Source organism: Lepisma saccharinum, chromosome 17 (genome assembly GCF_977018435.1).
Source record: "Lepisma saccharinum chromosome 17, izLepSacc3.1, whole genome shotgun sequence".
NCBI lineage: Eukaryota > Metazoa > Arthropoda > Insecta > Zygentoma > Lepismatidae > Lepisma > Lepisma saccharinum.
Genome location: NC_139245.1, coordinates 23,964,297 through 23,977,879, shown reverse-complemented (window position 1 = coordinate 23,977,879; position 13,583 = coordinate 23,964,297). Strand labels below are relative to the sequence as shown.

At 39.3% G+C, this 13,583-nt stretch overlaps 1 protein-coding gene across 2 annotated transcripts in view; it reads left to right on the top strand.

Moving 5' to 3' along the window:
• LOC146001616 (CD109 antigen-like) overlaps positions 1 to 13,583 on the top strand; it is a 123,742-nt gene that overhangs the window by 24,997 nt on the left and 85,162 nt on the right. For both annotated transcript variants that reach the window (XM_083139150.1, XM_083139151.1), the window contains exon 2: positions 7,470 to 7,545. In XM_083139150.1, coding sequence (XP_082995276.1) covers positions 7,484 to 7,545 — 62 coding nt within the window. In that variant the 5' untranslated portion in view covers positions 7,470 to 7,483. The remainder of the gene's footprint in view (positions 1 to 7,469; positions 7,546 to 13,583) is intronic.

Below are 13,583 nucleotides of genomic sequence, written 5' to 3'. Positions count from 1 at the left end.
TCGTATTTTACACTTTGCTTAACATTTCTGCTCGATCGAATTTCTACCATGGAAAATGAAGAAATCTTATAGCATTTTGATGCCATAGCATATTCCTTGGCATATTTCACAAGCATCTCGTATAGCATAACCAATCAGAAGCGAGCTCTTTGGCCCTCCCCGGTGATGTAGTGGTAGTGTCGTCACCTTGTAATCAAGGGGTCCAGGGTTCGATATCCGGTGGAGGCACATAGTGGTTCGGATCCCACTTTAAACTGTAGGTCCAGTCCCGATTAGCCTTACTGTACATAAAATGGACTTAAAACACCAACTTACTCAATCAATTAATCAGAAGCGAGCTTAAATCGATGGCGCTGCTTAAATACATACCTTTTAGCGCATACTGTACAGTATGGAAGAATACATTAGTTGTTTCAATTATAAACCCCGGACACTGGCCCATGGACAGAAATATTTAAATATATAGGTGAGGTTGATTGCTACTAAATGGACGAAGAGGAGGGAACAAAGTAACAATTAATTGAAAGAGTCAATGAAAGAAATGTCTTATGAGATTTCAGTTCAAGTGTCTGCCTGCAACAGCAGGAGGTGGACAAGAAAAACAACTTGTTGTTCCAGTTAGTTTACACGATATCTCATTAATTAAATAAGCATTTGCTCTCTTAAATTGCATCTCTTCCTCTTTAAATTTAATAACCGTTTAACTCAATGTGTCTTTCGTGATGTATATATTTAATGTTTTCTCAACGTTTCGCATCGCAATCGCAAATGATAACCGGAATGTTAGAGGAAACGCTTACGTGCAAAGTACTGTCTGTTATTTAAAAATTGCTGTACAGCATTGATGCTAGCAAAAATGTTGAAGGAAATTCTTCAGTCTAAAGCGGGCCTAAAGCTAAAGGCTACAGTTACTTATCTTAGCTTTCCCCTACCTGCTGTTGCAGTCAGGATCTTGAACTGAAATCTCATAAGACATTTCTTTCATCGACTCTTTCAATTAATTGTTACTATGTTGTTCCCTCCTCTTCGTCCATTTAGTATAAGACATGCTTAGGAGAAAATATCGTTAGATTTTTCACAGTAAACTAACTTCTTGCATTATTAATACATTAGAGTGAATTATTTGTTTGATGTATTGCACCATAACATTTCCTGGCAGAGAATCCGAACGCATTTTGTTCGAGTCCAACGAGCGTCGCACGAAAATTCCAGAACAAAAAGTCTCTCATCGGCATTATATATTTATTCACCTTGGACGTGACCGTTGACGAAAGCTAGGCCAGTCAGAAAGAGATGAATGAACGGGCATTCCACAAGGATTACTTTCTCTTCGACTGGCAGAATGCCAGTGCAATGCAGTGCAGTTGTTACGCAATTGGGAGATAAGTTCCGGGAATGTCGTGCACACTCTTTGATATTTAATCTCTCAAACAAAATTATGTTTTGACTTTACATGTACTCGTATCGCGACCTGCAAATTCCTAGCGAGGTTGCAGTGTTATCCTTAAACGTAATGAAATGAATGGAAAAAGTTGAAATAAAGGTTAGCTTCCAACTTTGGTACTTGCAATGTCTGTTTCAATACGTTCTTTCCTATGAATAAATAACAATTATGTAACCGGTCAACCTTTATAGTCTTTCATTTATTTCAAAGTTCATCCAAGTAATGTATATAAAATGTACATAAAACTTACGAACAATAAGTTAAGTAAAGTGTGAAATACATGCTTGCTGCAGAGGCGTCTCGTGAACGCATGCGTCAATTGTGGGAAAAAGTACAACTTGCTCTGCGACGACATTCATGAGCATTTCTACATTATAATTTCTTCATATAGGAGAAGTATTTATTTTACACGAGAGGGCTGAACTAAGCTTATATTACATTTCTTGGATCTGAAGTGAAAGAAAGTAATAATTCTTTTCCCCAAATTGATGCATGCGTCATTCATTCGAATGTAGAAATGCTCATGAATGTCGTCGCAGAGCAAGCTGTCCTTTTTTCCACAATTGACGCATGCGCAGCATGCACCGCATTCGTTCACGAGATGCCTCTGTTTCTGCAGTTCTAATTATTGTCAAATTGAGCATTTCCACAAGCGATTCGGGGTGTAAGGGGCTACTCCTCCTAAGGGCACCAAAATGTCAACCTTTCTTCCTGGATTTCAGACGTTTGAACTAGAGATTAGCCAAAAGTAGAACCATTTGGATGTAGCTCTTCTGCCAAAGAATCTAGGTTGGCCCATACTCATTTATTCCTAAGATCAAACGGAATCTATCATGATGAGTCCCAATGACCTTTGCTCATATTTTCTTAGAATTGAGGGTTTCCAAAGGTCGCACGAAAGTGACCTATCCCACGAAGGTAATATGCAAGGGAAAGCTAAGTACTGTTAAGGGCTCAAAGCCGTACATTATATACGAAACACAGTTAAGCCGGAAATGATGCTGTTCATCAACTCTTGCACTAATGTGCTCAACTATAAATCTTGTTTCTAGTTCTTTATTATCGAGGATATCGGAAGCATCACACAAGGAACTTTTGAAGTTGTAATTATTACTTTGGACATTGTCATTAAACCACCTGCAGTTTAACCCTAAAGCTGTGCTAATCAGTCGAAATACTATAGTTTAATAAATGTTAATATTTAATTTCGGTGGTTGTGATCTGAAAAATACCAAGTATGGGGTATGAAAAATTTCCAGTGGAGGGGAAATTTTAGTAACTACTCTTGAAGCTTACGGATATGATATATATTATATGTACGTATATGCATATACTGTAGTTAGTTAGTGCCCCCTCTTCCCAAATGCCAAAAGATAGCAACCACGTGGAAAATGCAGAAACCAAAGAGGGGAATTCCCCCTTTCAAATACCAGACATTCAGTGTATTTTTGCAAGAAGTATTGCACCATTAAAAACCTAGCATCGTAGAAATTTATTCTGGTAAATCTAGAATTATACTTTTGTGTGTTTGTTATTTAACATCGCTTTTCTGCCCCCTGTTTCTAATCGCGTCGACGAAGGTGAGATGATTAGATAAAATTGATGAAGGGGCACGCAAATAGCACCCAGGTCAGGACTTGAACCCGCGAACTTCGGTGGCCGACGAGAATAGCTATCGTGAGAATGGAGCGTCCATTCACAAGGAAGACCCAGTCCAGACGTCTGAAAACAGGTTTTATCGTCTGACCACCGGGTTGGCATAACGGTAGGTTGAACGTAAACTAGACGTATCTTTCTGAAGTTAGGACGGGAGATTGTTGCTGTTGGTGAATGGAAACAACAAAGTACTTGAATTTAGATTAAGAGATGTAGGGTACGTTACGTACTAATGGATTATACGGGTATTTGAGATCGAGACCATCGTTTTACATGCAGCCAACGCTGCATTCAGACATGGACGTCCGGAATGAGAGTTCACGCCCCCACTCCAATTGAAAATTAAGCAAGCCAAAAGTATATATTTCACACATAGAATTTAATTTGCGTGTATTATAAGGAACTGACAATGACAAGTACGTCTCGTACAGGGTCGTTACAAGAACGATAAAACTTTTGATTTTTGTCGGGCCAGCACAGTTTTCTTATGTCTGGAAAAATTTCTACGGGCACCCATGCATCCAACTGCTTACGAGAATGCAAGCAAGTCCAAATAAATAGTGAGCTGCACCCCCTCCCCCCGATTGTACAGAACATAATTGTTTTCTTTTACATTTTGACAAAAATGTAAATGAAATCACATTATTTATGCATATTTTGGTAATTTTTTCATAAATCCATATTTTGTTTTATTTTGCTCATGAAGTGCATATTTAGTCCAGGATTGTTAATCTTTTTGCCCAAATGTCCTCTCTTCCACAAAGTACACCCTGAACTGCATTTTCAGACAAACTAGAATCTGACATCTGTACTCGCATCCAGATAAACCTCTGTGGAGGTGTCGTATTCTGTTCATGTGTATTTGTGCTTCTCCCTTCATCCATTTCATCTTATCATCATTCATCTTCATCTTCGAGATTAGCCAAAAATGACAGAAAAGTGAAGTAAAATTAATCGCATCAATCTACTTCTTCGTTAATCGCGACGATGAAGATCGATGATCATGAGAAATTCAACGACACATGCACTTAACACTTCGGCACAGGCTTGACAACAGCAAGAGCAGATATACCTTGCCTCCTTGATGGCGCACTGGTAACTTCGTCGCCTTGTAATCAAGGTGTCCTGGGTTCGACACCCGAAACCCGGTTCATAGTTGTTCGGAATCCACATTAAACTGTAGTTTCAGTCCCGATTAGCCTACCTGTGCATAAAATGGTCTTAAAACAAAGAACTAAAATCACAAACCAAGAGCAGACAATGCCCCGCTTCATGATTTTTTTTTTAAATAAAAGGGTGAAAAAACTCTTAGTTTGTCTGCTTTCCTATCGGCCAGACTGCACAAAATTCTCATTCTGTTTATCCCAGCTTTTTCTCCCTTACGGAACGCTATAGATACAGTTAAGCGACGCTGTGGACCAGTCGCGGTGAACAGTTGCTTTCATCCTCAGAAAGAAAACTTCCCGTTAAAATGTTTTGTTTCGTTCCCAGCGGACAGAGGGCTCTGACGAGACGACGCACCAGAAAGCATCGATGCATTAAATTGGTTCTCAACCCCTGAATTTCTGTGGTGGGAGGATTTAATTGCTTCATTACGAAGTCTGGAGGCGATCTCCATTGTGTTTTGTTCTTTTCCTTTCGCCAGTTGGTTTCTTTTTTCCTGCCGTTGATCCACTTTGGAATCCAACTGATCGAAACGAACTCTCGAGTGGAAACTACTAATCGTACGATAGCGTGACCATTGCAATATTCTTTTTTCTCCTCCTCAATACCAGATCTTACCGAATTACTGTCAGAAATTGTATCGAGATGTAGTAAAAGCCTTTTCTTCCGAAAACTCCATGTGACAAACACTAATATATATTATTTCAGAAAAAAATATACTATGAAATACGGAAATCAAATAACCCCATGCTATTGTGTACGTACGTTTGTTCACGGGGAGGTGGGGTCTACAGCCCCGAGCCTTCATTGCAAAGGTGCCGCACAAGATGGGATACTTTGAAAAGGGCCATAAGGTGAGGAAAAACACTTTTGACCTGTGGTAAATATATATAAAATATAATAATAATAACCCGTGGCTCGACAGGCCTTGGAGGGCCTTGGCCTATCTCCCGGCTGCCAGTCTCCCTCCCACAATCCTACCTAGAGGTGTGGAGATCTTCAACCGGTAATTGGGTGACGTGGGGTCAGCATGTCGAACCCCCAGACGTTATAGGGGATTTCCGAGACCTGGTTACGCTACTCACTCGTAGCTCTCCACTTTCCTCACGATTGTGGGTTGCCAGTACCGGTCCTATACACAGGCCCAGGCGGACTCGAACCCAGGCTGTCCCGCAGTTGGGAGTCCAAAGCACAGCGCCTTAGACCGCACGGCCGCGGAGGAGGACTAAAAATATAACTTGACCTAATAATTATAACTAAAACCGTTATAGCTACATAAAATCAGTTGTCTGTAAGGGAGCCCGAGATGTGGTTACTTCTGGGCCTACACATACATAAACCCCCTTCTTTCTGTGTGTGTGTGTGTGTGTGTGTGTGCGTGTGTTAAAGTATATTTATTTTACGTTTTAGAAATTAAATAATTGCGCTTCCCGTTCTTATGTAATATCTTCTGTTAATTTGGAAAGTCTAGAAATAAAAAAAATGGTAACTACTAATGGTAATAGTTTTCGGGAGGCTTAAGGGGAGTTGATAAGCTCTAAGAAAATATAGGTAGCAAGAGGAAGACAATAAGGGAGAAATAGGCCCAGAAAAGAAGATAACAGATGAAATGAAAGAAAATAAAGTAAACGGTGTAGAAGGTTTTACAATAGAATATCAAAATAAAATTAAAAAATCTTGTTTATTTTTCTCCAAACTGGTCGGTATAAGCTTTCAGTATATAGGGTATATGTTTGAAATACAAAGAAACCCTCATAAAGTGTAATGCAAAAGATAATAGAATCAATATAGGCCACTCTCCAACACAGTAGCATACGTTTCTGTACCCTTAAACGAAATAGGCAACTTCAGTATATCTGTTCTTTCATAATCACTAGAGACCGGATGTTAGGCAAAATGCCTATTCTTTCCTGTTAGAGATATGATGAAAACGAATGTTGCGAAGGCCAGGAGGGAGGAATTAGCTTCATTTAAAGCCAATTTAATTTTGCCTATTTTGCCTATTTCATACGATATTGCCTATATTATTTCATAAATGCCAGATATTGCCTATTTTAGGCATTTTCTTTAAAATTGGGACATGACTGAACTCTGTGCATACAATTTCCTGTTCCCAGGATTAGTTTCCGATGCTTCCAAGAAATTTAAAAATAACAGTTAGCGAGTTATTGCAGCTCAATGAGAACTTGGACAAATTAAGGGCAATTCAACAAGTTCTGAAAGCTGAAAATATACAAACTGAGTTAGATCCACATGTTCTCGCGTGCTTTAAGTATGCTCCGGTAACATCTGCGGAGGTTGAAAGATCTTTTTCAATTCTAAAAAATGTGTTGTCCGATCGCAGACATAACTTGTCGGTTGATCACCTGAAGAAATACCTTGTACCCCAATTAGTGCTTCTTATTCAGAGACTGCCAAACCGTACAGTACAAACTTGAAATGCATTTAAACAGTTTCTTAGTTCGAACTGCCGTGTGGAATATATAGTGTAAATTTTTTAACTGAAATAACCCTGTGTGCAGTGATAAAGTGTATATTTAAATAATTTGCGTACTGGTTGGAAGTAGCCAACAATTTATTTTGTCAGACTATTGTATGTAGCCATTATACAATAAAAAAATTTGGGCTGGCGTGACTCCTGTTTGCAGTGATTTATTAAGTACAACATTGGACTGTTGTCTCTAATGATGAGCTCCTTGTTTATTTTAAGCAACTATAAAGAATGTACAGGTAAGTCTTTATATTATTTAAACACCTATTTCTTTTTGTATGTCTATCTTCATTATTTTGAGTTAAATTTCATTGCCTTTTTATTGCCTATTTGTATTTTAATGCCTATTTTACTGCCTATTTTGAAAATTATAAGTGCTTATTTGCCTGCCTATTTTATATGTTTTTAGTGCCTAAACATCCGGTCTCTAATAATCACCATTTCCCTTTTCTATAAAACTACACGAAGACATCCCTGTTGAATCGTAACAAATGATATTCATGGCATACTGCATAACAGTGGAGAACAACACAGTATTTACTTCATTCTTTTCCTGGTTTTGGTGGAGATAATGAACAGCATCATGAATTTAAAATGAGGCTACAACGAAAAAGGTGCAAATTATAAATAAAGTTGTGATACATAGTGTAATTGTCAAGTTTCATGTAGTCTGATTGTGTCAGTCCTTCATATCCTGCTTCTTTTTATTTTCAGATACTCCAGCAGCCATGTTAATCTGGCGCCTTCTTGCTGTAGTGTCCTTCTATTCGGCAGGAGTTGTTTGCCAGGGGTAAGTAAATATGATGCGTTTTCTTTTTTCATTCATCTTATGAGTGGCGTGTGCAGGAATTTCGAAGGGGGAGAATGTGACGTTTTAAACAGTGAGCACTATATTTGCCAGCTTTCCTACATTGGATGTTTTAAAATTTGAGCTAAAGTGGGATTGTTACTCCGTACCGACCCCTCCGGACACGCCACTGATATTTTCATGTAAATAATATATTGCTAACTCGCTGTGGGTATGGTAGACGAACATACCAATCAGAGGTAATTGTTTCAGATGGTTAATAGAGTATATTGTGATGCGTGAGAATAAGACGGAAGTGGAAGAATGTAGTTTTCAATATTCACAGGCTACAAACTGAACAAAGCAAGAATGAACTGATTTGGAAAAGAGATGATGCCGAAACCCGGAACCGAGGGTATTGGCTTCATCTTGATTTCAAAACTCTCTTCTTATTCTTGTCTTGATTTGGCCTAATTTTCAAATACCCTGAAATCAATTTTAACTACATCATGGAAGAGACTAAGATTTTTTTTTATCACCACCAGTAGGAGAGCTGCGCTATGGTTAGGGATAGACAAGTTCCAAGAAATGTTTTCCAAAAATCGAATAAAAAGCTTGGATGTTATTCTTCCATTTGGATCATGCATGTATTGACAGTCACATAAATAAGCTGAAGTGTCCTTAGCAGGCCGGTATCATTGATTTCAGCATTCTTCAGTGAGATGTCGACTCATGCCAGGAAATTTCTTGGACTGCTGGTATCAGTCTACACCGATTTTATGTATTATGCATTTCTGAGGGCAGTTTAAATTGTTTTTAGAACACTGAACGACCGCTCTTGGCCGACATTTGATTGTAACATACTCACAAAAATTATCTGAGCAATGTCAAGATTTGGGAAAAGCACTGTCATATGTGTGATGTAAGAAGTTATTCAAACGCTAGAAACTCCTCCATTCTTTAATGAAATAAGCAACTAAAACGACTTGACATGTTTTATTTTGCTATTATCACAATATTAGGGGATTTTAACAGTCGATGATTTTTGTCTTTTGTCACTTCCGCTCCTTCAGCGTCTCATTGACAGATGGTACTCAAGTTGCAATATTTCTCTCATGTATTGACCGACTAGATTAGCTCGAGAGAACGAATCTACACGCTGTATGGGAATTAAGTAGAAACATGCGGAAAACCATGCTGTAGATTTCAGATCAGTTTCGGATTGCGTTTGTAGCCGTGCTATTCTTTGGTTTATTGTATCACTCGCTTTGATGTGTTTGTGATTTTTTTTTATTTTACAACTCCTAACCCACTGGCAACACTCCCAGGAAATGATGCAGAGTGAACTCGGGCAGAAACTCGTAAAATCGGCGAACCTATCTACAATTTTTAATCTCCAAAACAGCACCATCTAGCGGTCGAGATTAAAAGTTTCAGCCATGGAATCATGCCGTTAATACATGGAAGCTGGCGAACGGTGGCCTGAAAAGGTTTGGTGGGTGATCACAGCTTACCTGGCTGGGAATAACAATAAGCAACGAAGTCATTAGTCATTGTCACACATCCTTTACCGCAATCATATTCTTCAAACGTGAGGTTGAACCGCAAGAAGTAAATGGCCCAGTAACGTCACGCAGCTGATAGTAGGGTATCCTGAAAGTAGGGTATGATAATATTGGACCTGACTTGGCTGCTTCATATAGCAGCTGTGCATTCTAACGTGACCCAAGAGGCAATAAACACGGATGCGTTTTGCTGACGAAGGGGGTGGATGGAAAGCACGGTTCTCTCAGATAGCCGACGTGATCCAAAGCGAAATATGGGAAGATGTTTCGCGGCTGAATTTTCGAGAATAACACAACCGGTGGTGCTGGGTGGTGTTTTGGTGTAAGCACCACCCTCTTTCTTGATTTGCACCTTCGACTGAAAAATAAAATTTGCGTACACCGTATATTTGGCGGTGCAGGTGTTTTCTCTTCTTTGTGAAATTACACTATAACGACATATTCTCAGAATTAATGTGACTCAACCAGAGTTGTTCGTTTTTAATCACACGCGCCCTCGACCTCACCCTGCCGACTTCCGTGGCGAAGTGGTTAGCACAGCGCGCTAGGATGCCAGAGGTCCCGGGTTCCAATCCCGGCCAGGGCATGGGTGTTCTTTGTGAATGTCAGATTATCAGTTTCGTATAGTCATTACTTATCCTCACCGTCGTGATTATCCAAAGAGAGCAGCCTCATCTTTTGAAAATCCTTTCTCCCTGTGTCTGCACAGTCGCACGTTTAGTTTATTTTCCTTCACGCAACTATATCTTCTTGATTTTGTTATCTGATAATGTTAAAACTTGTGTGAAGAGAGGATGTAATGTATCAGTAAACTTTAGGAATTTGCGTAGGTGAAAATTTTATCAGTTCCCGAATCACTGACGTGTGCACTAGCCATCACACATCATGCTTCACAGTTGACTACGAACCTTTTCCTTCCGGAAGTACCATGCTCCAAACCGGAAGACGAGAAACGCTGCTCAAATGTTAGAACCGCAATTTCAAAGCACCGTACACAATGGGAAAAACCAGTGCGTGCTTTCTCAGTAAAATGCAATGATGTACTCTTCCCTCAGTTTATTACGGTGTAACTTCTGAGAGTTGGTTTCGACTCTTGCATCCCAGTATCGCAGAACAATAACGGGCTTTACATGTTGCGTTGTGACATTGAGAAAAAAAAAACATGAAAATTGCGTGCAATTCTTTAACCTTCATGTGAAATTCAAATGCCTTTAGAGAAAGCATTTGCTCATCTCTCCCGTCCATAGTACAGAGTAGACCGCATAAATGATGAACCAGACGTTTCAGTAGAGTGACCAAACGTCCCGTTTTGACCGGGACAGTCCCGTTTCATAGGCTTGTCCCAGTGGTCCCGTTGATATTATTTAAATAGCACTATTTGTCCCTTTATTGGTACTTCTGACAAATACATCTGGTATTCTCTGTTCAGAAAGGACCGCAAACACGATATAATAATTATTACCTTTTGACCACGGGCGAACATTTATTTATTTCATTTATTGTCTACGATGTATAATTTATGTGATCCTTACAGTTTAATAACTAATAATAAATAATACGTTAATAACAATAATTTCATAATTAAGCCTAACCGAATTTTGAGGCGGTAAACTGACCTCCTTGGGATGCCCCATTTTGGGGTTAAAATATTATGGTCACCCTATAGTATAGGTTGGAGTAAAAAGATCTATTGTGTAACTATTGTTTCGTATCGTATATGTTATTTAATACAATTAGTAATTGTTCATCATTGCTTTTGAATATTCAACGTATGGAGTTCGCAATATAGTACATTTGTATTCTCAAAATGTAGTATATTAGTACAACTATTTTAAGCATCTGGTCAAATGTTTGATTATGAAATTATCATTATTCAGTGACCGGATGCACGAGTTTAATAAAAGGATTTAGAAGATATGAAATCTGTTGACATCAGTAAGGCATACATTTCAGTGCATACATCCTCAGTGTTCGAAATTGGAGCCGCAAAAATGTTTTAAAGTTGGCTTTATGTTCAGATAAGCTAATCTATATCTGTAGTTTAAAGTGGCATCCTAACCACTGTTCAATGTGTCCTGTCAGGAATCGAGCTCGCGACCTCTTAAGTACAAGTAGACCTCGTTAGCCACTTCGCTATTCGGAAGGCCTTAAATTAGAGGTCCCGATATGAGACCGATTCTTCTTTAGCGACTATGTACGTAGAATGTAAATACGACGTTTTTGAAGACTCCGCAGTCGTCATTTGGGGTCATTAGTAGGGAGCGCATACTACGTGTATGTTCATCCAACCCGTCTCTTATGCCAGGATTTAACGTGAGAATGACAAAATAAGAAGCAATGAAACAGTGCACATTTTTGTATTAATGACATTAAACCTTATTAGTCAACAATAACATTTACTTTAAATATTTTTGAGCTTTTGTTTACAATAAGGCGAGGAGGCTTGGGGGGAGGGAAGGAGTCATGCGTCTGGAGGAGGAGGAGGTGAAACCAGTTTGTCCGACCCCCTTTGGAAATTAGCATCGTCGATTTCAAATTACAAAAAAGCAGAAAGGTTTTTATTTTTTTACAGTTAATAACAGAGAGAAAGTTCAATTAGTATTAGAGCAGATTAACCAAGCTAAAAAATTACGGTAGATCGAATAATTGATTGTAATGTACAGGAACCACTTATGTTTTCATATTCTACCATTTAATAATAATAATAAAAGTTTTCAAAATTCCAAAAACTAAAGTTTTATGTGGTAGGTCACACAAAATAGACTGTACGACTAAAATTTCCCTTTTCTTGAACGAGTTGTGTGAACGCTTACAACAAAATAGAATTACTGCATTTCAATACACTGATTTTTTTTTTTAATGAGAAGCAGTTGTGCTGGTTCATTTATCTGGTTTCACTTATCTGGTGGATCGAGTAGAAAATTCTCCCATTTGGAATAAAATTGGTTTATAATGGTTATTATTGTATAACAATAATCACAATGAAGATAGTTTTGTCAATGTCCACACCCTTACAAAAATTTCTTGCGACGTCCATGGTTCGTCGCATCCCTCCGTTGTTTCGCACACTGGTTGTACACCTGCAAGATTTTTCTGCCCACTTTGAGGTGATGAAGCATTGTGGTTCGAAAGACAATGCCCTGTAGAAATGGCAAACTCGCAAACCAGAACAACCACCACCACCACCCTTCCGCCCCTCCTGTGCATGGCGTGACTCCATGCGATTTCCTCTTGACCTGCCAAATCGAACTGGAATGCTAACCTTGCACTCTGGCTGGAACGCCTTTCCATGGAATCTCACTGAAGTATGTTGCAGCGAAGAAAACTGTTTTATCTTTGTGCAAGATCGTATGCCTGGCAGCCGATAGAGATATCGAGGTGATTTGTGGGAATGCACACGTCGGACAAAAGCTATTGTGAGGGAAGTTTCCTTGTTGGGATGGTAGAGTTGCTTCTGGCTTTGTTTATTTGCATTTGCAAAATAATATTTGCATTTCCGACAGTTGGTTGCTCCTTTCCAATTACCTGCGAATAATAAAAATGATAGTTTGTTGTTCCATTCTTTCGGCCATTAAACACGTGCAAGCAGTGGTCCGCGAATTGGTACCAACAACCACCCAAAACTTTCCACAAAGATGTTCATTCTGACGGTACGTTACCCTAAAGCTTGACAGCCACTGAGACGCGGAGAGACGTGGCAACAACGCAACAGACCCGTTTCCGGCATCTCAGTGGGCGATAACCTGCAGGCTTCTGGCACGGAAATTTCCGTTTCGGTTCCGCGCTTTTTACCTGAACAGCATGGAATTGTACTTGTCAGTTGATTTTGATTTAGTACACAGAAAGGAGGCCCAAATAGTCAATAAAAATGTATGATACCGTAAGTAAAGGCTGTGTATGTGGGGTTCATGTGACGTCAGGATTCGCACAACCTTTGTTTGTCGTGTGCAAGGAAATATCGTGGAATTTTGTGCCCCCTGCCCCGATTTTCGGACGCCTATGTCCATAGCATAAATGGCAGACAATCAGTGTTCAGATAATATTCACAAGGTTGCTAGGTATTACTTCATGAAAGCCACAAATTAACACCAGTTCCTTTGCAAAAGAAGGGAAATAATTTATCTGGATATGTACTGCATCCTTTCTCAGGTTTCAAACCTCAAACCTTAAGCCCTTAAGGTGGGGATTGATGTGGTTTATTTTACTTTGCTTTTCTGCCACTTTTGACTAATCGCGAAGCTGAGGATGAGTGATGATATGAAGGGACACTCACAAAGAACACCCATGCCGGGACTGATCCCGATACTCTGGCGTCGTAGTTTAGGTGGAAGGGCGTGGGGGGGGGGGTCGGTTTACATATATAATTTACATAATATAATTGCATTTCGAATCAAGTTACTGAAATTTCCCCCTCACAGTACAACGCCGCTTATTACCCCGGAGTTGAAACCTGACACTGTAGTAACAAAAGCATTG